The sequence below is a fragment of the Sapajus apella genome, unplaced genomic scaffold (genome assembly GCF_009761245.1).
Source record: "Sapajus apella isolate SASKATOON/1434 unplaced genomic scaffold, GSC_monkey_1.0 scaffold66, whole genome shotgun sequence".
NCBI classification, from domain to species: domain Eukaryota; kingdom Metazoa; phylum Chordata; class Mammalia; order Primates; family Cebidae; genus Sapajus; species Sapajus apella.
This window is the reverse complement of record NW_022437006.1, coordinates 1,146,542-1,172,598: the sequence shown is the minus strand read 5'-3', so window position 1 is coordinate 1,172,598 and position 26,057 is coordinate 1,146,542. Positions and strand designations below refer to the sequence as shown.

The following is a 26,057-nucleotide window of genomic DNA, read 5'->3' as shown; positions in this document are numbered from 1 at the left end:
GAGACGCAGTCTCGCTCTGTAGCACAGGCTGGAATGCAGTGGTGCAATCTCGGCTTACTGCAATCTCCGCCTCCTGGGTCCCTGTTCAAGAAGTTCTTCTGCCTCAGCCTTCTGTGTAGCTGGGATTACAGGCACACGCCTCCATGCCCAGCTAATTTTTGTATTTTTAGTAGAGACAAAGTTTCACCATGTTGGTGAGGCTGGTCTTGAACTCCTGACCTTGTGATCCACTCACCTCGGCCTCCCAACGTGCTGGGATTAAAGGCATGAGCCACCGCATCCAGCCCGTTTCATAGTTTTTTAACTGGCAGAAGGTATTACAACATCCATTATTCTTTGTAATGGCCCAAACCAAGTCTTCAACGGAATTCTTTACCTGAGTGCTTACTTAAAAATAAAATTAGCCGGTGCGGTGGCTCACACTAGTAATCCCAGCACTTTGGGAGGCCAAGGCAGGCAGATCACGAGGTCAGGAGTTCGAGACCAGCCTGGACAGCATGGTAAAACACCATCTCTACTAAAGATACAAAAATTAGCCGGGTGTGGTGGTGTGCACCTGTAGTCTCAGTTACTCGGGAGGCTGAGGTAGAAGTAGTGCTTGAACCCCAGAGGCCTAGGTTGCAGTGAGCCGAGATCGTGCCACTGCACTTCCAGCCTGGGCGACAGAGCAAGACTCTGGCTCAAAAAAATAAAATAAAATAAAATAGGCCATTGAAAAGAGTAAGTGAAACAAAACAAATGAGGCGGGGTGAAAGGTCCCCACTCTGGTGAACTGATGTAGACTGACTGAAAAGACACCTTAGCGCACGTACAGAACACATTGGTTACTGCAGTTGAAGAACTCTGTTTTGAAGAGATGGCTCCTCTGATACTTGCTTTCAATCCTGTGAGAGGAACTATAATCCAAACTTCCATGATTTTTAGTAGAAAGAAATTTATGGGAAAAGTGCAGCTAGGAAGATTTTACCCAGAAACAACACACGTTCTATTCCCATCCAGCAATGTGAAGCCATTTCCTTTTCTTTCCCTGGAGGAATGTATACATCCCAGCTGCTGTCATCCATTAAAAAAGACTGCTAAGGCTGGGCGTGGTAGCTCACGTCTGTAATCCCAGCACTTTGGGAGGCTGAAGTGGATGGATCACAAGGTCAGGAATTCGAGACCAGCCTGGACAACATGGTGAAACCCTCTCTTCTACTAAAAATACAAAAATTAGCCGGCTGTGGTGGCAGGCGCCTGTAGTCCCAGCTACGTAGAGGCTGAGGCAGGAGAATTGCTTGAATCCAGGAGGCGAAGGTTGCAGTGAGCCAAGATTGCGCCACTGTACTCCAGTCTGGGCATCAGAGCGAGACTCCATCTCAAAAAGAAAAGACTGATAAAATCTCTTTTCCTACAACATATATTTTCTATTTTATCTCACTGTACTAGCTGAGATAAAATAGAAAATATAGTCTATGCTTGAGACAATTTAAGAAAAACTACAAAAAGAATCTGAGATAGTTTAGATTCTAGAAATATCAAATATCAGAATTTGTAGTCAAAACTGTAGAGATTACAAAGTTGCCACTGAAATATAGTGGGCAAATGGGACGAAAAGATGAATCTTGACTCCTGTTTCTCATTATTCATTCAAATCAATTCCAAATGAATCACAGACCTAAATGTGAAAGGTAAAATAGTAAAGCTTCTGGAAATACTATAGGAAAATATCTTTATGACCTTCAGGTAGGCAAAGTTTTTTAAGCAGGATACAGAGACCTAACTGTACAGGAAGAGACTGAAACTGGACATCACTGTTCAAAGGATACCAAGTATAAAAAAGGAAGCCTTAGAGGAGACAAACACTTTTAGCTCATAATTCTGACAATACAGAATATACAAAGAACTCAGACAACTCAACAAGACAAAAAAAAAAAATGTTTTTAATGGGCCAAAGTTTTGATTGGGTTTTTGATATAAATAAGATAATCTAATTGAGCTTACTTTCTCCATGAAAAATAGGGTCATATCACCTCTCTTACAAGATTCTTCTCAGGATCAGGAATAATGTGTACATAACACAACGCACTGTGTCTGACAGGTGCTCAATAAGCAATAAGTCAAGAAGTTCTCACACACAATATCACTCAATCAATCATCAACCCCTTTTATACATAAACTTTCTTCTTATAAAGTCAAGAAATTGCTCCACCTGACCTGCCAAATAAGTCTGTAGCATTTCTGCTACAGAAAGACATACGAAGTAAAACTATTCACTGAATATACGTGAACTTCCAAAGAAAATTACACAGCTTGATCATTCCCACTTCAACATTGAGTTGCCGATTTAGTCATCAGTAAAACTATACAAGAACTGGGTCATGACATTTTATTGTTCAGCTACTTTATGAACTCCATATGCAACTGCAGCTGTCGGCTCTAATGCCAGAGGATTAAATGAGTTGGAAAGATTAAACAAATGGGCAGGAGAGATGCCAAGAAGGGTATAAACTACTGGACAGGAGTCCAGTTGGTTCAGTCATAAAGTTGATCCTTAGAACACTTCTGTGCACTACAGGCACACTCTGAAGAGAAGCAGGCTGAGATGCAAGAAATACAAAAATAAAAATAAAAAAAAGAAAGAAAATGATGGCAAATACAAGGGGAAAAATTAGTACTACTGGTTTTCAGATTAATTGTGAGGCTACTTTTAATTTTACAAATAAATACATTCATTGCTTATCATAGAGAATAAAACATAGGTTTTGTAATAAATTCCACTTTTACTTTTTTTTTTTTTTGAGATGGAGTCTCGCCCTGTCACCCAGGCTGGAGTGCAATGGCACAATTCTCCTGCCTCAACCTCCCCAGTAGCTGAGATTACAGGTGTGCACCACCACACCCGGCTAAATTATTTGTATCTTTAGTGGAGATGGGGTTTGCCAGGCTGGTCTCGAACTTCTGACCTCGTGATCTGCCCGCCTTGGCCTCCCAAAGTCCTGGGATTACAGGCATGAGCCACTGCCCATGGCCAACTTATTTTTTAATATTAACATGTATCTGGGATTTAATAAAAATCAGATAATATATTTTTAAACAAAAAAATCAGGTTGTTGTCTATATTACACCATCTACGCTAACAAGGGGAACAAAAAGAATGGGCAAATAAAAAAAGGAATTCCCTGAGATCTTGAAGTCAAATTGAAAAAAAAAAAAAAAAAATCCTCAAATTTTCTGATCTAAAATTACTTGACGATAAGACTTCAAACTTCCAAATTCTGACTGTATAATCATATTACGCTAGTGATTTCTCTTATTATCTTTATGACTGTAAGTTTTAAACAGAAGGCATACTTAAGAATTTATAAGTAACTCAAAGTACTCTAAACTCAGTTCTATTCATTCCACAAGAAAGGTCAGTACACCATCTTGGTCCAAGTCTGTGACACAGTAACTTTTTACAATGCCACAAAAACAAAAAGCTTTTTCTCTCCCTCTCTCTCTCTTTTTTTTTTTTTCCCCCTGTGGCTGAATTATTTGGGAAAATCTCAGGCCATTGATAACCTGATAAAACAAAGAAAAACTGGCCAAAAGCTTTGTGAATTAGTGTTTTTCCAGTTACCAACATTTTCACAGCCCATGCTTGATTTATCTCCCATGCATGGATCTAGTTTTCATTCATATGAGACTTGGAACATAGAAGGGCCTGCCTTAGTTGAAGTCCTCTATTAGTTTTCTCAATGGTCCAGCTATTTGAATAAATTCTATGGCTTCCATTCTACTTTCTCTCTCTGAAAAAAGCAATGAATCCACATTTTTTAAATAGCTAAGCCAGGTTTGGTGGTACTTGCCCATAGTCCCAGCTCTAAGGAGGCTGAGGCGGGAGGACTGCTTGAGCCCAGGAGTTCAAGTCAAGCCTGGGCAACATAGTGACAAAACTTTGTTTCCATAAAAATAATATAAATTGGGCAGGCATGGCAGCTCACGCCTGTAATCCCAGAACTTTGAGAGGGCAAGGCAGGTGGATCACTTGAGGTCAGGAGTTCAAGACCAGCCTGGCCAACATGGTGAAACCCCATCTCTACAAAAAACACAAAAATTAGCTGGGCATGGTAGCATGCACCTGTAATTCTTGGGAGGCTGAGGCATAAGAATCACTTAAACCCAGGAGGCAGAGGTTGAAGTGAGCTGAGATCATGCCACTGTACTCCAGCTTGGGCAACAGAGTAAGAGTGTCTCTTAAAAAATAACAACAACAATAATAATAATATAAATTTTTAAATGGAAAGCACATCACTATCTGTCACATAGAAATAAAAGTTTAAAAAGGATAATATTCATAAGTTTAAACAAAGATATGCCCAACATATTTGTTTAAAATCCTAATTCAATGTTTGTGCTTAAAAATCTCAGGTTGAACTATTATCGATATCTTAAAATCAAGAATACAACTACAATGAGTCCCTCCACACACACACACCAAAGGGACCTTGCAAGATAGTCTTACAAATTCATGTTTTTCTCATGGCTATTTATAAAACAAAATTTTGAAAACTGTTAAATATCTAACAATAGCAGATGTGTTAATTAAGGCACTACCCTGTAACTGAATAGTGTACAGCAACTGAAACGGATATTTCCTGAGAATTTTTAGTAACCTGAAATAATTTGATGACACATGGTGGAGGTCAGGGGAAGAGGCGTAATTCAAATCCACATATAGTACAGCCTCAGTTTCACAAAATAATAGATACAAAGAGGAAAAACACCTCAAAACGTTACAGTAGCTTATACGTGGATGTTTATTTTTTTCTCCTTCCTACTCAACAAAAATATTGGTTTAAAATTTAAAATGTTTTACTGAACAAAAACATTTACCTAAAATGATTTTTCAGTTAAAAATAAAAGACTACAAGATCTCTTAAGCCACAATGATAAAAGTATCTAGTCAAGCCAACTATACTTCAGATCCCAATAAATCAGATAATGTTATTTCAAGAAATCCTTAAACCTGAGAATTACCAATGTACCTTGCTAATGTTTTAGAAGTAGGAGACACCCCCAGCCCTCAGCTGACCTGGATGTTATCCCCAAATAACAGATGACCAAGAGAATATTAGGTGTACAAATAAGTTTTAAGAAACTGGGTAAAGCATAAATCTTAAATATTAGAAATAGAAAGACGTGACAAAAGTAGAAGGAAAGAGGTTATAATAAAAGACTAGGGTGACAAGGGTCAACAGTGGTTGCACGTAAAGCACAGCTCACTTCCACTGCTCTCAGGAAACACTGCTGTGCTAGGAACTCACAGGGAGAAATGCCATTCCCTCAAGTAATTGTTCCTGGATCATGAAAGTAAGAAAAAACACACCTTTGTGCTAAAACGACAGCACTGAACTATTTTAAAGAAAATCCACAATAATTTTTCTGTAATGGTAGAAATTATCATTTAATAGTCAACAAAGAGAAATACCAGTGACTTCATCTATTTTATACGTTGCATATTGAAAAAATCCAAATGTTTTACCCTGAGATATTTCAGAAATGGCAATTGTAAAACAATACTCACAGCCCCCCATAAAAGATTCCTTTCATAACATCCAGCAATCTTCTGATTAACCTATTTCCTGTTTCTGGAGCAAGGATGTGGATCCATAATTTGTTGGTAGAAACTATAGGCATTCTGTACTTAGACACTAGACACATATGCACCTAGTGTTCAACATGACAAAGAACTAACTAATGGGAAGTACAGAGATCTGTTTCATAACTCTTCTTCTAGCAGTGATGCAGCCTCAAGGAACTACGCAAGTAATGCATTTCAAAATTCCATGAAGGTGTTTCAAAATGTACTGAGAGAGCTCTAGAATACTGGGTGGACTAGGAAGTATGATGCCAAATGCACATGGCTTTATTGCATTTATGGCATTTAGGCTTATAACAAACTTCCCTTTAAATACAGATCTTAAAAGAATCTCAGGATTCTTTTTGACAGACATCAGAAAATTGTAAGAAATAGTACAAGCAATGCTGAATAGTGAAACTGTGTAAGCTCTCGATATTCCCAAAAGCAAACAAGGGCTTCCATTTTTTTCCAGGAATGGATATGGGGGTTACCTAGCAATCCCAAATAATTTCTTTACAAAAACATGTCACGTTTTTAAAAAGGAAGGCACTGATGAGGCAAATTTCTCATCCTCATTATGCCTATAAATAAAAATTATAAATTAAAATAAATGTCTTATGTTTGAGGCCAGAAGTCTGAGACCAACCTAGGTAACATGGTGAGACCCCATCTCTACAAAAATAAATTTCAAAAACTTAGCTGGGTGTTATGGCATGTGCCTGTAGCCCCAGGTACTCAAGAGGCTGAGGCAGGAGGATCACTTGAGTCCAGAAGATTGAGGTTACGTAGTGACCTGTGATCATACCACTGTACCTTGGTCTGGGCGACAGAGTGAGGCACGATTTCTTAAAAAATAAAATAGGGTTTTTTTTTTTGTTTGTTTTTTTTTTGGAGATAGAGTCTCTCTCTGTTACCCAGTCTGGACTGCAGTAGCGTGATCTCAGCTCACTGCAACCTCCACCTCCCGTGTTCAAGTGATTCTCATGCCTCAGCCTCCCAAGCTGGGATTACAGGTGCCTGACATCATACCTGGCTAGTTTTTTGTATTTTTAGTAGAGGCAAGGTTTCACCATGTTAGCCAGGCTGGTCTTGAACTCCTGACCTCAGGTAATCCACCTGCCTCAGCCTCCAAAAGTGCTGGGATTACAGGTGTGAGCCACCATGCACAGCCTAAAAAGGGATATTTTAGTTAACAGATCACATAACAGATTTTTAAAAATACCTAAACATTAATCACCATGTAAATTCAACATTTACATAACACACGTCCCTTTTCCTGTGATATTTATATGTTATAGTCAGAATAAAACCATAATAATTAGACTCAGCTCAACTATATTTCTACAGGAATAACAAACTAAAAATTGTGTATTACCTTAAAGCACTTTGAAAATACGTGAAGAAATTTTGATGGGTATAGTAAAACAGACACCTGATATAGCTTATGAACCAACAAGTGAAAGCATGGAGGAAACTACCTGGAGAAATACACAGTAACATCATAAAGTCTTAAGACATTTAGAAATCCTCCCATTGTATGGATAAGAAAATTGAGGCCAAGACTGTTAAGGCAGTCAAGATAAAGCCATACTACCTGAGGAACACAAGAAATGTATACTTCAGAGCTTCCAATAGATTTTTTGGTGTAATTTCCAAGGCATTATACATCTAAATAATTAGCTCTTTCTTGAACACTCCATCATCTAGTATAATACTGTAATGGAGTGGTGATTTTGAGAGTTAGTAACCTACCTGCAACAATCACTTGCTGTGAATGAATGTAATTTTCATAAACTTTAAAAGCTGATCTTTATGAAGTGAAAGGTATAATAATAAGACATGGTATGTTCATATATGTGGTGGCATCCATCTGAGGGCTAATGCTGTCGAAACTTCACCAATTCCTGCCATCATCCTCATGCAGGTCAGCTGAGGGCTGAGGGTATCCTCTAGAGTTAGGATTGGCTTTACACAGGAAGTGCTGGGACTTACACAGGCTGGCGTGACGATGTCAAATGAGGATGTCAGCATTTTTGCTTCCCTCTCTCTACCTCAGAAAAGTACTACAGAAAACTTCAAAACTTCAAACTGACCATATGTCAATGAGCTATAGGCTAAAACTGGAACTCTCCTGCACTGTTACTGTGAACCAGGGCCAGAATGATCCTCATGAGTATTCTGGCCTTTGTTCTTGACCTCTTTTTCAATGTTTTGGCAGCTTGGAAGGCAAAGAAAAAGAAAAGTTATATGAAATCTTTTCTGATGATTTGACATTGTACATTACAGATTTTTATTACAGATTTTTATATATCTTTACAATCAACTAAACCTTTTCACTATTCATTTAGAGATTATATGGATCTAGCCATAGAAAAATCTTGCAGGGATTACACTGAAATAAAATTATGCTCATGGATGTGTGATTGTGCTATTTTTCTGAGTTGTCTGCACAGATTCTCTCTGCCTTCTAGATTTTACAAAATACAGATTTGTCCCTACTGGCTTTAAATCAAGTGATCTTGATCAATTTACTCACACAAGCTTTAATTTCAGAATGGCTATAGGAACTTTGATTTTAACCAATTTGTTACAAGCTAAAATTAGTATCCCACCCACAAAAAAAAAATTATCATGTGTCTAAAAATAAAGCTTCATATAAGGATAATACGCTAAGCTATTTATATTTTCCTAACACTACCATTATATTCTGTATCTTGATAAAATTAAGATTGTTATCAGTAATTATAGCCGTATACTTAACTTGGTATGTGCTCTCCTTAGAACAACCTCAACAAAAAGTCATTATTAGGTGTTAAAATTAAGACCATCTATATATCATCTGTAACTGAGAAAGTAACTTTCCAGATAGTAAATGGCAGGTCTGGAATGCAAATCTTGACCTATTTAACTTCAAAACCTGGTCTCTAAAGTGCAGAACGTCTGCTTATCCTCCCAAAGTTTGTCAAAATTATTAATTAACCTGGGATGAAATAAAAACTTTTACCCTATGTCTTTGTTTTCTTGTTTTCCCCCCCAAATTCAAGCCTTAAAAATTTTTATGTCTGGTAAAGCTGCTCTTTCTACCTCATGTGATTATTTGCATAATTCCTGAAAACTCTATTTAATCTACTTGCAAGCAAACTATTTTATACATAATCTGGAATAGTGGGATCATTTTAGACTAACATATCTTGCAGCCCTACAGTCCACCCAGCAATAGTTGCTTTTATCTTAATTTGCTTATTTGCTGTACAAATGAGAAGAATACATTTGTAACTTCCTCAAGCTCACTTCGAGCCAGAAATAGAATTTTGGTTTAAGATATGGTTGCTAAATCACACTTCCTCTGCAATGGTGAGCTACCATTGGTAAGCTGGTCACTAAGAAATAGAAAACAAAAATATTTTTCATAGCAGTTTCTCCCTACTCATCCTTCTCTATTTTGCCTATCTCCTAAATATGCTATATTGTGATTATGGAAAAAGACAGCAACTACTTTGGCAGATAAGGAAAAACACCTTATTCCTACTTCAAACATGAAGCAAATATTTCATTTCCATTTCTTATTAAAACATAGAATGTGGCCTCGAAATTCATGGCACTTTTGAAAAAATACACGTTAAATTTATTCTATTTAATTTTACTGGTATAGACTATTGTTTTGATTTATAAGTTTGAGTCTGTTCTCTAAGAAATTTGTAGGTGACAACCGGCACTAGAGTAGAGGAGTTTATGTAGATCACACTGCCCAATTGAACTTTATGCAATAATGGAAATGTTCTATAATTGTGCTATATAATAAGGTGGTCACATGAACACTTGCAACATGGTTCATGTGATCAAGGAACTGAAATTAACTTTATTTCAGATATTCTGGCTTTTTTTTTTTTTTTTTTTGAGACAGAGTCTCACACTCTGTCACCCAGGCTAGAGTGCACAATCTCGGCTCACTGCAACCTCTGCCTCCCAGGTTCAAGTGATCCTCCCACCCCAGCCTCCCGAGTAGCTGGCAATACAAGTGCATGTGACTACACCAAGCTAATTTTTGTATTTTTAGTAGAGATAGGATTTCACCATGTTGGTCAGGCTGGTCTCAAGCTCCTGACCTCAAGAGATCTGCCCACCTCAGCCTCCCAAAGTGCTGTGAATACAGGCAGTAGCCACTACACTTGGCCTGATATTCATTTTTAAAGCAACCCGTGGCTAGTAGACAGTATAGATTTAAAGTCTGAATATATCTTTTTTTTTTTTTTTGCTGAATATATCTTTTAACTTTTTATTTTGAAATACTCAGACTCACAGGAAATTGCAAAAATATTACAGAGGTCCAGTGTACCATTCACCCAGTTTCCTTTGATCATTATATCTTGTAAGACTATATAATACAATATCGAAACTAGAACACTTGCATTGGTACAATGTTTTTGATTTTATATCACTTTATTACTTGTATAAACTTGTGTATTCATTACCACAATTAAAAGACAGACAATCATTCCCACAGAGTTCCCTGGGACTACCCCTTTAGTGGCACCCAATGCCCTTCTCCCCAGTATCCTTAACACTTGGCAACTACTAACCTGCTCTCCATCTCTATCATTTTGTCATTTACAGAATGTTTGTTATATAAATGGAATCACACAGTATGTGACTTTCTGAGATTACCTTTTTACATTCCACATAATGCCCTTGACAGTCATTCAAGTTCTTGCAAGTACCAATCGCACATTCTTTTTTCTTACTGCACAGAATTCCATTACGTGAACGTCCCACAGGTAGTTTAGCTATTCATAAATTAAAGAACATTTTGGCAGGGAAAGGTGGCTCACGCCTGTAATCTCAGCACTTTGGGAGGCCAAGACAGGTGGATCACCTGAGGTCAAGAGTTTGAGGCCAGCCTGGCCAATGTGATGAAACCCCGTCATCTTTTTTGAGACGAAATATTGAAAATACCAAAATTAGCCATGTATGGTGGTGCACACCTGTAATCACAGCTACCTGGGAGGCTGAGGCAGAAGAATAAATTGAACCTGGGAGGCAGAGGTTGCAGTGAGATGAAATCATGCCACTACACTCCAGTCTGGGTGACGGATCGAGACTTTGTCTCAAAAAAAAAAAAAAAAAAAAGTTCATTGTTCTTAGGTTTTGGCTATTACAAATAAAACTGGTATGAGCATTCATGTACAACTTTTTGTGTGGCTCTAACATTTCATTTCTCTGGAATAAATGCCCAGAAGTATAACTGCTAGGTGTTATGATAAGTGTTCACATGTGGTTATCTCCTTTATCTTCTGTACATCCTTTGTGGTGAAACATGTCATTACGTTTGCCATTTTCTAACTAATTGAGTTTTTCACCACTGATTTTTGAGGTCTGTTTATATATTCTAGATAGAATGTTTGTCAAATATAGAGTTTCCAAGTGGTTTTTTCCCCCAATTTATATGCTGTCTTTTCTACCTTTTAACATAGACTTTTACAAAGCAAAAGCTTTCACTCTCAATGAAATTCGAGTGATCAATTATTTTTATGGATTATGCTTTTGGTGTCATGGCTAAGAACCCTTTATCAGATTTTCTCCTATGTTTTCTTTAAAAAGTACTACAGTTTTATGTTTAACATTTTAATAAATGGTCGATTTCAGCTCATTTTTATGTAAGGATTTTTATTTTTTTGTCCATGGGCATCCAACTGCTCTATAACCATTTGTTACACAGATCACCCTCCCGCAACTGTAATATTTTTGCACCTTTGTCAAAGATCAGCTGACTACTTGCACATGCCTATTTCTGGGTTCTATATTCAGTTTGCTTTACTTGTCTATCTCTTCGAGTATCACACTCTTGAAGATTGTAGTGACATAATACATTCTAAAAGTGAGTAGAGTGATACCACATACATTATTCCTTTTTTTTTTTTTTTTTTTTTTTTGAGATGAAATTTCACTCTTTTGCCCAGGCTGGAGTGTGATGGCGTGGTCTTGGGTCACCACAACCTCCGCCTCCTAGGTTCAAGCGATTCTCCTGCCTCAGTCTCCCAAGTAGCTGGGATTACAGGCATGCACCACCACGCCCAGCTGATTTTGTATTTTTAGTAGAAACAGGGTTTCTCCACGTCAGTCAGGCTGGTCTTGGACTCCCAACCTCAGGTGATCCGCCCATCTTGGCCTTCCAAAGTGCTGGGATTACAGGCGTGAGCCACCGTGCCCAGCCGCATTACTCTTTTTCAAAACTGTTAACTATTCTAGTTACTTTGCTTTTCTCTCCCTCCAGAGAGGGTCTCATTCTGTCACCCAGGCTGGAGAACAGTGGCACAATCTTGGCTCACTGCAGCCTCAATCTCCTGGGGTCAAGCAATGTTCCCACTTCAGCCTCCTGAGTAGCTGGGACTACAACCACCACACCTGGCTAACTTTTGCATTTTTGTAGAAACAAAGTCTCCCCATGTTACCCAGGCTGACCTCAAACTCCTGGACTCAAGCTATCTGCCTGCCTTGGCCTCCCAAAGTGCTGGGATTACAGGATGAGCCAGCATGCCCAGTCTACTACCTTGTCTTTGTATGTAAACCTTTAGAATCATCTTGTGTATAGCTACAAAAATCTTGCTAGAAATTTTATAGGAATTGTCTTAAACCTTCATATAAATTTGGAATAACTGAGATCATTACTATATTGAGCCTTCCAATCCATGAATACAGTATATGTCACTTCATTTTTTACTTTAGTCACTGTCCTCTCTCCTATTTAAATTTTTTTTTGAGAGATGGAGTTTTGCCTTTTGTGTTTTAACTTTCATACTAAAGATATAATTTACATACCAGCACAATATTTGAATATTCTTTTTTTTGAGACAGAGTCTTGCTCTGTCACCTACGCTGGAGTACAGTGGCACGATCTCAGCTCACTGCAACCTCTGCCTCCCAGGTTGAAGTGATTCTCATGCCTTTGCCTCCTGAGTAGCTGGGATTACAGGTACTGTATGCGCCACTGCTCCCAGCTAATTTTTGTATTTTTAGTAGAGATGGAGTTTCACCATGTTGGCCAAGCTGGTCTTGAACTCCTGACCTCAAAGGCTGCCTGGCCTCCAAAAGTGCTGTGCTGAGATTACAGGAGAGAGCCACCACACCTGGCATATTTGAGTATTCTAAATTTGACTGTGTATTTCCTTTAACCAGTGAGTTTTATACTTTCATGTTTCATGATATTTTCATGTTACTCATTAGCATACTTTCCTTTGAGCTTGAAAAGCAGCCATTAGTACTTCACGTGTACACGCATGTGTGTGTGTGTGTGTGTATGTGTTTTAAAGAAAAGGTCCAGTGGTGGTGAACTCCCCAAGCTTTTGCTTGTCTGGAAAAGTCTATCTCTTCATTTGTGAAGGATAGATCTGCTGGGTACAGTACTTATGGTTGCCATTTTTTCCCCCTTAGCACTTTGAATATATCACCCTTAGCGTGTTTCAGCTGAGAAGCCTGCTGCTAGCGATGCTGGGACTTCTTTATGTTATTTGCTTCTTCCCCTTGCTACTATCAGGGTATCCTCTCTTTCGTCTTTGATCTTCAACAGTTTGATTATAATGTGTATTCGGATAATCTTACTTGGATTGAATCTGATTGCAGACTTCTGACTTTTCCTAAACCTGAATATTTCTATCTTTCTCCAGGTTTAGAACGTTTTATACTACTATTTGTTTAAATAAGCTTTCTACTCCTTTATATTTATCTTCTCCTTCATGAACTTCTGACTCAACCATATGTTCTTTTGATGTTGTGCCCTGAATTCCATATGCTTTCTTCATTACTTTTCATTCTTTTTTTCTCCTCTGACCACATTTTCAAATAATCTGTCATTGAGTTTACAGATTCTCCTGACTAATTCTGTTGTTGATACTCTCTATTGCATTTTTCATTTCATTCACTGTTATTTTTTACCTCTAGGCTAGCTGCTTTAAAATTATTATTTCAACCTCTCTATTAAATTTCTCAGTCTGGTCACCTACTATTTTCTTCATTGCATTAATTTGTTTCTGTGTATTTTATGCAAGTTTACTAAGCTTCCTTAAAACAGTCATTTTGAATTCTTTACAAGGAAGTACATACATCTCTTTTTCTTTAGTGTCATTCACTGGCACCTTATTTTGTCTATTTCGTGATGCCATGTTTCCCTGATTCTTGTGGTCGATATCTGTGCATTTGGAGAAATAGGCACTTATTGTAGTCTTCACAGACTTGCTTTGTCCGGGAAAGCCCTGCAGCAGGCACAGTGCTGGGGGGCACCAAAATCCTGGGATAGTTGCAGCTGGCACAGGACTGCCAGAGGACAGGGAAGATGCGGCTGGTACAGCACTGGGGCATTCCAGAACCCCAGTGTAGCTATGGCCAGCAAGGCAGTGCCAGAAGCATGGGGCCTGCTATAGCAGGGTTAGGGTTAGGGGCGGGATAGAAGACCAGGGTCAGTGAGGCCTGTCTGCAACCTGGAGCCACTGATGTCAGCCTAGTGGTGGTGTGGGCTGAGGACTGAGTTCACCACACGCCTAAATCCTGGGGCTGTGTGGTCTCAACTGCTGCCAGGGCAGGTCTACAGGTACAGCCTGGATAATGGGGCTGTGGGGGTCTGGCTGATGGTGGGTTTTATTGTGGCAGGCCCAGTGTTGGGATCCAAGGTAATATTCCGTGCTCACTTCCTCCCTTTCCCCTAAGTGAACTATATCTCTCTTCACACTGTACTGCTTGGGTATGGAGAAGCAGTGATGCAGGTATAAGAATGTGTCCAAGTACTGAGATCACTCATTTGATTTCCTTAGCTCTTGCGGAAAATATATTTCCATGTGAATAGTTGTTCAAATGGAAGTTTCTATGTGGGGAAATTTCTAGAGAGTCCTACTCTGCTCCATCCCCCTCCCCTCAGTTTATGTAGACCTTTTATCAGGATTTTATAGTTTTTATGGGTACATCTTTTTTAAAAAACAGCCTGAGTGATAAACTAGAAATAGCTTTTAAATGCTACCAAAATAAAAAGTGATAGTGCAAACAGATTTTAGAAGTCAAAATGATCCTGGTTAACAAAAGTGAGAAAAAAAAAAAAATCAAGAAAAACACAAACACGAGCTGGGCACACGGCTTACACCTGTAATCTCAGCAATTTGGGAGGCTGAGGCAGGAGGACTGCTTGAGCTCAGGAGTTCAAAGCCAGCTGGAGTAACATAGGGAGATGCCATTTACACACAGACACATACACACACACAATTTTTTTTAATTGGCTGGGTATGGCTATGCACACCTACAGTCCCAACTACTTGTGAGTGTAAGGTGAGAGCATCACTTGAGTCCAGGACATCAAGGCTGTAGTGAGCCATAATGGTGCCACTACACTCCAGCCTGGGCAATAGAGCAAGACCCTGGCTCAAGGAAAAAAATTTAAAAAGCCCACTAACAAATATATCCATTTGGGGCAAATAAGCAGAATATGCTGAAAAATAGACTTTACAGGCAGAGCGTGGTGGTTCGCACCTGTAATCTCAGCACTTTGGGAGGCCAAGGTGGGCAGATCGCTTGAGCCTGGGAGTTTGAGACCAGGCTGAGCAACATGGCAGGACTCTGTCTCTATAAAAAATACAAAAAATTAGCTGGATGTGAAGGCATGCATCTGTGGTCCCAGTTACTTGGGAGGCTGAGGCAGAAGAATCACTTAAACTCAGAAGGCAGAGGTTGCAGTGAGCCGAGATTGCACCACTGCACTCCAGCCTGGGCAACAGAGTGAGACCCAGTCTCAAAAAAAAGAAAAGAAAAAATAATAATGCTTTATAAATTTTTCTGCTTAGATTTCTGCAGAGAAGGTCAAATGGAAAAAAAAAGAATTCTGTTAAATAGTAAACGAATATAACTATTTGGACAATTTACTAAAACTACAGGAAAAAGTAAAATCTATGAAAAAAATCTTTAGGGGATTAAAATTAATTAGCCCAGCAATGAGAGGTCTGTAAGCTAATTAAGGAATATAATCAGAAAGTTACTTACCTACCCAGGAGAGATAAAGGATGATTTAAAAATTATACACAAGAATATATTCTTAACAACAGGAGTTTAAAATAGTAAGACCTCATGGGAAGCAGAGGTAGGAGGACTGCTTAAGGCTAAGTTTGAGACCAGCCTGGGCAACACAGAGAGATCCTATCTCTATTAAAAATAAAATAGAATGTAGTAAGTTTTACAAAAGTTTAGTCATATGACTATATTTTAGTCATATTTAGTAGGAAATAAAACAAGATCCTATTAAATATGACTAAAGTATACTTGTGAGGCAAGAGCACCAAAAAACCTCAGAGACCTCAAATGGCACAAGTACACACTCCAAGCCTTCAGAAAACCACATCTGCTTTTCAAATCTGACAGTGAAAAAAATCTGAAGACCAAGGTGCCAGTTACAGTGAACATTTCCTGTTGACCTCTGTGTCTCCTAGTTAACATTTTACTAGTTCACATACAATAATTGCTTGATGGATTAATAAGTATCTAGCCTGTCCCAAAGCAAACAGAATTATAATTTGGCCAGATACAGAAGGAAATAATCTCTGGAAACCAAGAGTGCGGGCATCATTGTTGAAACGGTTGGTAATGGTATCATGCCAGGAAAGTTTGACACTGGGATGGAGAATATCAAGAAATAGCTGGAAGGATTCCTCATGCAGATTCATATGTCACGGATCACGCCTCAACCACACTACCCAAAAGATCATTCCTAAATAAGTCACTCCACCAGACTTGGTAAGGTATGAGGAGGATGGAAGATTAAAGCATAAACGGAATAACAAAGAAGAGAGAAAAAGGAGGAAGCACAAGTTACACTTGCAAACTACTCAGATGTGGGAGAGTAAAACTATAAGAAAGTAAGGGAAACTTGTGCTGTCCCAAACATTTTCACAAAGAATCATATTGAAGAAAAAATATTCAAGTTATTTCAATACTTAACAAAAGGCCCGGCACAATGGCTCACATCTGTAAGCCCAGCACTTTGCGAGGCCAAGGTGGGCAGATCATCTGAGGTCAGGAGTTTGAGACCAGCTTAGCTACCATGGTGAAACCCCATCTCTACAAAAAACACAAAAAATTAGCCAGGTGTGGTGGCATACACCAATTTCAGCTATTCAGGATGCTGAGGCATGAGAATTGCTTGAACCTGAGAGAAGGAGGCTACAGTGAAAGCCAAGATCATGCAACTTCTCCCCAGCCTGGGCAACAGAGTGACACTCTGTCTCATTAAAAAACACAATCACATTGAGGAAAAATATTCAAGTTATGTCAGTACTTACCAACAACTTACTGATGCTATCAACAAAATGTATAACCAGAAACAAAAGCATTAAATCAACAGTACAATAAGATAAAAAATAAAGGTCAAAGACTTAATACTAATCAGATTCTATGAATTTTAAAGCTGAAAGATAGATATAAACTCTGTTGAATCACTATTGTCACAGAGCATTAATCTGATATTTTTTTCCCTAAACAGAACTCCAAATTAGATAGAGAGAAATTTACTAGCCTAAGTGCTTAACAAATTCAGGAAGCCATTTACTATCCTGTGTGGGCAAACCTAACAGATGACAGGGTGAATGAGCAAAGGCAGAGGCGACCTCTTCTACCATCTGTTTTGTCATCTCCCACCAATCTGCAAACAGCTGCACACAAAAGTTCCAAGTGATAGAAAGCCTGGACTTCTGTCATCCCATTATTCACTCTTTAGTTTACCACAATCATTTCTACAATGCATCCAGATTACGCCTTTCATTGTTCACAACTCTTAAAGAGCATCTGGTTGCTATTTTGAGGAGGGGAGTGTGTGGAAGGGGACTATTTCTCTACATTTAGCAGTATATAAGGCAAGCTTTATTTAAAAAAAAATGTACTTCACTATTAAGATCAAGTAAGATGTATAAATGCATTTACACTTCCCTGTCACACACAAACCTTGACACAACTGATGGTGCTGGAAAGTGCTATTCTGTTGGCAAAAACTTAAAATGACTTCTGTCCATCTGTGAAATATACCATTTAAGATTTCTTTCAACAGTGCTTACTTTGGCAGCACATATACTAAAATTGGAATGACATAGAGAAGAATACAAGGATGACATGCAAATTCGTGAAGCGTTCCATACTAAAATAAAATTTCAACAAACTGATAACAAGAGAGGCTCTTTATATAGAAAGGTTTTCTTGCTTGCTTTTTTGTTTGAGTCGAACTCTCTGAGTCTTGCTCTTGCTGCCCAGGCTGGAGTGCAGTGGTGTGATCTCAGCTCACTGCAACCTCCGCCTCCTGGGTTCAAGTGATTCTCCTGCCTCAGCCTCCTGAGTAGCTGGGATTACAGGCCCCCTGCCAACACACCCAGCTAATTTTTATACTTTTAGTACAGATGGGGTTTTGTCATGTTGGCCAGCCTGGTCTCGAACGCCTCACCTCAGGTGATCCACCCACTTGGGCCTCCCAAAGTGCTGGGATTATAGGCATGAGCCACCATGCCTGGCCAGATCTTCAAGTTTCTCAAGTAGTAAACAATTACTTTTCACCAAATCATAACCTTAAGATAAGAGTGTCATTTCAGTACTGTTAAAGAAAAACAGCTAACAGATTACAGTGGATTAATGACAGCCACACGTCCTGTCACTACCCCCACTAAGATATGGAGTCTATTTCTCCACCTCCTTGAATCTAAGCTAGGTATATGACTGCTTTGTGCAGCAGAAAATACCAGAAATTCCACTGTGTGCCAATTGTGAGCTTAATCTTTAAGAGACCAGGCAACTTCTTTTTAGTTTTTTTAATTAGAAACAGGGTCTCACTATGTTACCCGGGCTGGCCTCAAGTGACCCATCCACTTCAGCCTCCTGAGTAGCTGGGTTTACAGGCATATACCCCTGAACCTAGCTAGAGGTGTGGCAACTTCTGCTTCCTGTTTTTTGGAGTCTAGCTGCCAAGTTGTATGAAAGTCCAAGCAGAAACATGCATCAGAAAGGGCTGTGTGGAGGAGAATTAAGGCTCCAATTGACAAACCCAACTAAAATCTTAGGTTGTAGGACCAACTTGACAGTCATGTAATTGAGGTATCTTGGAAATAAATCTAATTGAGCCACTCAAACTGACAAGACACAGATCAGAGACAAGCCATTCCTACCAAATTCTGGCCAAACTGCAAGACCGTGCATAAGAAAAAACTTGTTTTAAGCCATTAAACTGTGACACTATTAATTACTTTTTGTAGCAACCATAGATAACCTAAACAAAATCTGATATCAAAAATGGGGCTCTGCTGCAGCAAAAACTCAAAATACGTACTGGTTTTGGGTCCAGGCGGTAGACGACAGCTGGAAGACTGTGAGTCAAGATTTGAAAAACAATACAGAAATGTCATTGGTAGCCGAAGAAATGGAGACCTAAGAAAAAGCAGCAGACCCATTTCATACAGTAATGTGGAAGACAGAAAGGGTACTTAATGAACTCATGGACCCAGCTAAGGAGATTCCAAGAAGAATGCTGAAAGCACCAACTGGCTTGTTTTTAACTGCCTATAATAAAAGACGGGAGTAGTGAGATGAATCAAAAAAGGAACTGTTTGGTTCCTTCTTAAGCAAAATTTAGAGGAAATATAAATAAGTTGGACTTCATAGGTTAAAAAATTAAAAAAAAACAACAACAATTCCTCTTTTCAGCAGCTAACCTTAAAACCGCTCAAAATAAGAAATGGCCTTAGGGCAAAGATCAAATCCAGTGCTACCAGTAAAGTGGAGCCTCTAGGATCTGGTGGCAAGACTCTTTTTTGAGACCTCATGAAGATTTTAGGTGGTTGCTCAAGGACTTTCTGTTAGACCAGTGGTTCTAAAACTTTGTATACATCAGACTCAGCTGGAGATCTTATTAAAACCTAGATTGCTGGGCTGGATCATCAGTTTTTCATCTAGCAAGTCTGGGATGGAGACTTCAACTCTTAAGTTCCCAGGTAATACAAATGCTGCTGGTACAGACACCTATGCTTTTGGAATCACATAGCTAGAACAAAAGGCTTTAAAGAATCTTAAGTGGGTGCTTTGAGTACCAACTAAACCACACAGTAGAGCTTTTGACAATAAAAGGTATTTTCACACCACAGTCTGATCTAAAGGCAGTCTAAGGTAAAGAAAGCCCTATCTTAAAAAGATATGTGGGAGTATTTTTTATCTAATGTTGTAAACCCCTAAGAGATCCATGGTAAAACCCAAAAGGCTTTTCAGAGAAATATACCAGTGGAAGCACCATCAGTTTGGACTAATAGAGTCAGTTAAAAATGAAAAATATTAGCACCCTTACCGGACAGAAAGAGCCCTAAAACATGGGCCATTTCTCATGGAAAAGTAAGAATCAGAAGACAGCCAAGAGCCTAGGGGATGGAGATGAGAGCCAAAGAGAAGTACCCAGGCAGTGAACTGGTTCCTCAACAAGGATATTTATCGAGCCAGATGTCAGAGCTGCTATGCACCAGAGATGGCCATGTGCCTCCCAGTCACATCTGCTGCTTTTTTTCTGTTTAAATAACAGTTTACAATGCCAAGGTTTTTACTATATTCACAGATACATACACCCACCATCAATTTTAGACCTTTTAATCGTATCAAAAAGATTTTTTTTTTAGATAGGGTCTGGCTTTGTCACCCAGGCTGGAGTACAGTGATACAATCATGGCTCGCTGCAGCCTCAACCTCCTGGGCTCAAGCGATCCTCCTGCCTCAGCCTCCCAAGTAGCTGGGACTACAAGCACACACAATGACGCCTAGAAAATTTTTGTATTTTTTGTAGAAACGGGGTTTTACCATGTGGTCCAGGCTATTCTTAAATTCCTGGATTCAAGCAATGCACCCACCTTGGCCTCCCAAAAGTGCCTGGATTACAGGCATGAGCCACCGCTTCCATCCCAAAAAGAACTTTATACCCTTTAGCTGCCACCTTCCCCCATTCCAGCCCTCCCAGCCTAAGCAACGTTAATCTTTCTGTCAATAGATTTGGCTGTTTGGGACATTTCATGTAAATGGAAGCATAAAATATGTGGTCTTTTGCAACTGGATTATTTCACTTAGCACGTTTTTAAGATTCACCCATGTTGTAGGTAGGAGTACTTTATTCTTTTGTATGATCAAAAGAATTCCATTATATAAGCATATCGCTTTTGATTTATCCATTCAACAGTTGGACATTTGGGTTGTTTCTACATTTTGCCTATTATATTGCAACTATAAACGTTCATGTACAAGTTTTTCTGTGGAACTACGGTTTCATTGCTTTTGAGTATACCTAGATACAGAATTGTTGGATCATAAGGCAACTCTATGTTTAGAACTAAACATAGAGAACTACCTTTGAAGAACTACGCAGACTGTTTTCCAAAGCAACTGCACCATTTTACATTTCTACCAGCAGTGTGTCAGGGCTCTGATTTCTCCACTACCCCTAATATCTTTTTGAAGAGGAATATCTGATGCAATTTTCCTGTCCCTGCCTTACATTATATGTTGGCATGGAAAGTGGGGAAGAAGGGAAAATAACGTGTCCCTTTAGTTCATAGGTCTTCAGTTTGAGATGGGATGCACCCAGGGAGCCTCACCTGCACCTGGACCTGATTTACAGGATGAGATCCTGGACGTGTCAAGCTGATGCAGCAATGGAATAAGTGAGACTTGTGTGGGCTGCTCTATCGTGCATGTATGAAGGGTCAGAGAGTACACTCTGGTCAGTGGTTATTTTGGTGATCATCCCCAGTGAACCACACTTCTAGGTGTCTTCATCTTTGCTAAGTCACTTCCCACACTGATATGGGCAGGGCCTATTACTGCCTTGACCATTAACACAGGCAGAAATGATGCTGTGCCAGTTCTGGGCCTAGTCCTTAACTGCGTGGGCAGCATCCACTGCCTCCCTGTTGGAATCCAGATACCACTCTTGATGACAGACAGGGAATACAGACCAATAGAAGGCAAGTCCCTGTGTATCAAGTAAATTCACATGAGAATGTGGAATGTAGTCAGCAAGGACTACACAGACACCAAACAATTGGTGGGAAGAGCCAAGGAAACCTTCGAAGCAGGCTGGGTGCAGTGGCTCATGCCTATAATCTCAGTACTTTGGGAGGCCGAGGAGAGCGGATTACCTGAGGTCAGTAGTTGTAGATCATCCTGGTCAACATGGTAAAACCGTGTCTCTACCAAAAATAGAAAAATTACCTGGGTGTGATGGTCACAGCTACTAGGGAGGCTGAAGCAGGAGAATAGCTTGAACCTGGGAGGCAGAGGTTGCAGTTAGCCAAGATTGTGCCATTGCACTCCAGCCTGGGTGACAGAGTGAGACTTTGTCTCAAAAAAACAAACAAACAAACAAAAAAACAGAAAAAGAAAGCAGTTCTTCTGAAACCTGTTCATGGCAACCAGCAAATACTTTAGCATCAATACCTCCAGCAAAAACTTGTAAGCTCTGCTTTTTTGTATTTAGGCAGCTGCTTCCTTCTGCCTGCTACTTTGGATTAGGGAGCCCTCAAATGTCTGATCCAATCACCCCTGTCTTTTGGTCCATCTTAGGGAGGGTCAAGATGGCATACAGGGAACTTGGAGGCTTTCTGTAACTCTAGAAGAGGTGTAGTAACTCCCTCAAAAGGTTTTAGAATTATTCTAATTCACATAGGATAATTCTTAGAAAACTTCCACACGTGTAGTAAAATGTGAATATATTAAACTATTAAATTATTATTTATTTGTTCAATGACAAGTATGTATCTGCTCTAAAAATGGTGACTTTCGAGAAAAAAAAAAGTTTTTAAATAAAATATTATCAACCCACAAGTCTATTAATAGAAAATTGGTTTAAACAAATTGTAGTCTAGGTATAGAGTGAAATACTATGCTGTCTTTAAAAAGACAGCAAACAGTCAGGCACAGTGGCTCACGCCTGTAACCCCAGCGCTTTGGAAGGATGAGGCGGGCAGACTGCCTGAGGTCAGGAGTTCGAGACCAGCCTGGCTAACATGGTGAAGCCCCATCTCTACTAAAAGCATAAAAAAATTAGCAGGGTGTGGTGGCGCATGCCTGTAGTCCCAGCTACTCGGGAGGCTCAGGCAGAAGAACTGCTTGAACCCAGGAGGCGGAGGTTGCAGTGAACCAAGATCTCACCTCTGCACTCCAGCCTGGGTGACAGAGCAAGACTCTGTCTCAAAAATTAAATAAATTAAATTAAATTAAAATTAAAAGATGGCAAATTAGGGAATTTGAAAAGTTCCACAGAAAGAAAAGATTTCTGTGGAAACTTTCTAATATATATAAATAAAAAAACAAGTTGAAAAAAACAGTATAATTCCATTTAAAGAATAAATATATACTGTTTATATATGTATTTTAAAAATCTGATAGAAACCACCAGAATAGGCCAGGCGCGGTAGCTCATGCCTATAATCCAGGCACTTTGGGAGGCTGAGGTGGGCAGATCATCTGAGGTCAGGAGTTTGAGACCAGCCTGGCCAACATGTGAAACCCTGTCTCTACTAAAAATATATAAATTAGCTGGGCATGGCGGCGGGCACCTGTAATCCCAGCTACTCAGGAGGCTGAGGCAGGAGAATCACAGGAACCCAGGAGGCAGAGCTTGCAGTGAGCTGAGATCATGCCATTGCACTCCAGCCTGGGTGACAGGGCAAGACTCTAACTCAGAAAAAAAAGAATTAACTAAAAATTTAAAAAAAAAATTTTTTTTTGAGAGGAGTATCACTCCGTTGCCCAGCCTGTGGTGCAATGGCGTGATCTTGGCTCATTGCAACCTCCATCTCCCATGTTGAAGCAATTCTTCTGCCTCAGCCCCCCAAGTAGCTGGGATTACAGGTGCCCACCACCATGCCCAACTTGTTTTTGTATTTTTAGTAAAGACTGGTTTCACCATGTTGGCCAGGCTGGTCTCGAACTCCTGACCTCAGGTGATCTGCCTGCTTCAGCCTCCCAAAGCACTGAGATTACAGGCGTGAGCTACCAGGCCCAGCCAAAAATTAAAATTAAAGACCAATGGAAGAGAAAAAAGAAAACCATTACAAAAACAGAACAAGACTGGTTTTAAATCAAATATTTCTATTAAGCACCTATGTACGAAACACTGTCCTACACTGACTAGAAGACTTAAATTGTGGTTGCTGTTTCTGTAAGAGCAAAAATATGACTATGCCCTCCACTTTATTAGCTCCTTCCAAGGCTCACATGAGATAATATGGTTAAACAGTAGCTGCTATATAGACTTTAATTATATGTTTTATTTATTCATTCTTCAACCAACAAGTTGAATAACACCACAGGGAATTCCCTTGAAGCGTCAGCAACATCCAAAAGAGGTGATACTTCTCCAATGGCTGGGTAGCAGAGCCAGGTTCCTAAGGTCCCGCAAGCCACTCTCCCATAGAATGAAGACAGAAATTTCCTGCAGATCTATCTAATAAGGCCCCTATTGCACCATGGATAGTAACATACATTCCAGGCTCAAAATGAGGAAAGAGTTTATCCTTCTTTTGCCAAACTGTAATCCTCATGACAGGTGACAATCCACACAATTGTAATAAACTCTACCCACACTCTCTTAATTCACCACTCCCCAAAATTCCTTACATTTGTTAACTGTTTCGCAATAAAATGCTTTCCTATCTATTTTTATTTGGTTCAAATAGGTTTTAGGATTTCTACCAAATAAAATATATTTCTACCTAATAAAATATATCTGCAATAAAAATGTAGCTAAAATTCTGGGCTTGGAGAGAAGCTCTGGGTGTAGGGTGGAGAGGGCTGATGTCCTCTAAAAAGGCCTTGCCTGTACCACATTCCACAGGGGCTGTGATTGCTAATTTTTTTGAGACAGAATCTGGCTCTGTAGCCAAGGCTGGAGTGCAGTGGTGCCATCTCAGCTCACAGCAACCTTCCACTCCCAGGTTCGAGCAATTTCCCTGTTTCAGCCTCCCGAGTAGCTAGGATTACCGGCGTACACCACCACGCCTGGCTGATTTTTGTAATTTTAGTAGAGACAGGGTTATGCCGTATCAGCCAGGCTAGTTTTGACCTCCTGGCCTCAAGCGATCCACCCACCTCAACCTCTCGAAGTACTAGGATTACAGCCATGAGCCACTGTGCTCAGCCGTGATTGCTCATTTTATACATCAAGTTGGAAGGTATTTTGGATAATATTAAATCAGTAAGTTTTGAGCAAAGCAGACTGCCCTCCATAATGTGAGTGGGCCTCATCCAATCAGTTAAACGCCTGAACATAACAGAGACCAGCCTCCCAAACAAGAGCGAATTCTCCAGCAAATGGCCTTTGGATTTGTTCTGCACCATTGGCTCTCCTGGGTCTTAAGCCCGCCAACCCCACTGAGCATTTGGACTTGTCAGCCTCCATAATCTTGTGAGTCAACTCCTTATAATACATTTCTTTATATGTACTGACACAGGCAGATGTTGCAAGTTCGGTTCTAGACCACTACAACAAAGTGAATAACTCAAAGCTAGTTGTAAGCTTTTTTTAATTTCCTAGTACATATAGAAGTTAAAATTATGTTTACAATATACTGCAGTTTGTCACATGTACCCTACCATTATGTTTTAATAAACAATAGACATCCTTAATTAAAACATACTTTAGGCTGGACACAGTGGCTCATGCCTGAAATCCTAACACTTTGGGAGGCCAAGGTGGGAGGATTGCTTGAGGCCAAGAGTTCAAAACCAGCCTAAGCAACATAGCAAGACACCATCTCTACAAAAAATTTAAAAGTAGCCAGGCACAGTGGTGTATGACTGTGGCCCCAGCTACTTGGGAGGCTGAGGCAGAAGGATCACTTGAGACCAGGGGGCCAACACTGCAATGACCAGTGATGGCACCACTGCACTACAGTTTGGGTGACACAGCAAGATCCTGTCTCAAAAGACAAACACACACACACACACACACACATACACACAAACACTTTGTTGCTAAAAAAAAAAAATACTAATGATCATCTAAGCCTTTGGTAAGTCATAATCTTCTGCTAGTGGAGAGTGTCTGATGTTAATGGCTGCTGACTGGTGAGGTTGGTGGCTGCTAAAGGTGAGAGCTGGGGGGGCTATGGCAATTTCTTAAGACAAGGAAGAAAACAGTATATAATACCTATAACATACAAAATATGTATTAGTTGACTGTTTATGTTATCAGTAAGGCTTCTGATCAATAGTAGGCTATTAGTAAATTAAGTTTTGGGGGAATCAAAAGTCATATGTAAATTTTCAGCTGAAGAGGGATCACTGCCCTTAACCCCCAAGTTGCTCAAAAGTCAACTGCACTTTTTAACACTTTCTATTGTCTTTACTCCTCTGTTCCTCTAATTTCCATAATGTATCCTAGCCTACAGTCACTACTGTTCTCTGGCTTTAATCCCTA

The 26,057-nt window shown here is 39.6% G+C and overlaps 1 protein-coding gene and 1 pseudogene across 3 annotated transcripts in view; one reads left to right on the top strand and one right to left on the bottom strand.

The window, feature by feature from the left end:
• The window catches only part of FGD4 (FYVE, RhoGEF and PH domain containing 4), a 235,723-nt gene that overhangs the window by 154,497 nt on the left and 55,169 nt on the right, over window positions 1-26,057 (bottom strand). Inside the window, exon 1 of one of the 3 annotated variants that reach the window (XM_032248281.1) lies at window positions 5,549-6,235. The exons of the other annotated variants lie outside the window; for them this stretch is intronic. Within the exon in view, the coding sequence (XP_032104172.1) occupies window positions 5,549-5,558 (10 nt within the window). The 5' untranslated portion in view covers window positions 5,559-6,235. Of the gene's footprint in view, window positions 1-5,548; window positions 6,236-26,057 lie in introns of those variants that run through there. 3 annotated transcript variants of the gene reach the window in all.
• Window positions 17,672-17,764, top strand: LOC116530439 (annotated as a pseudogene).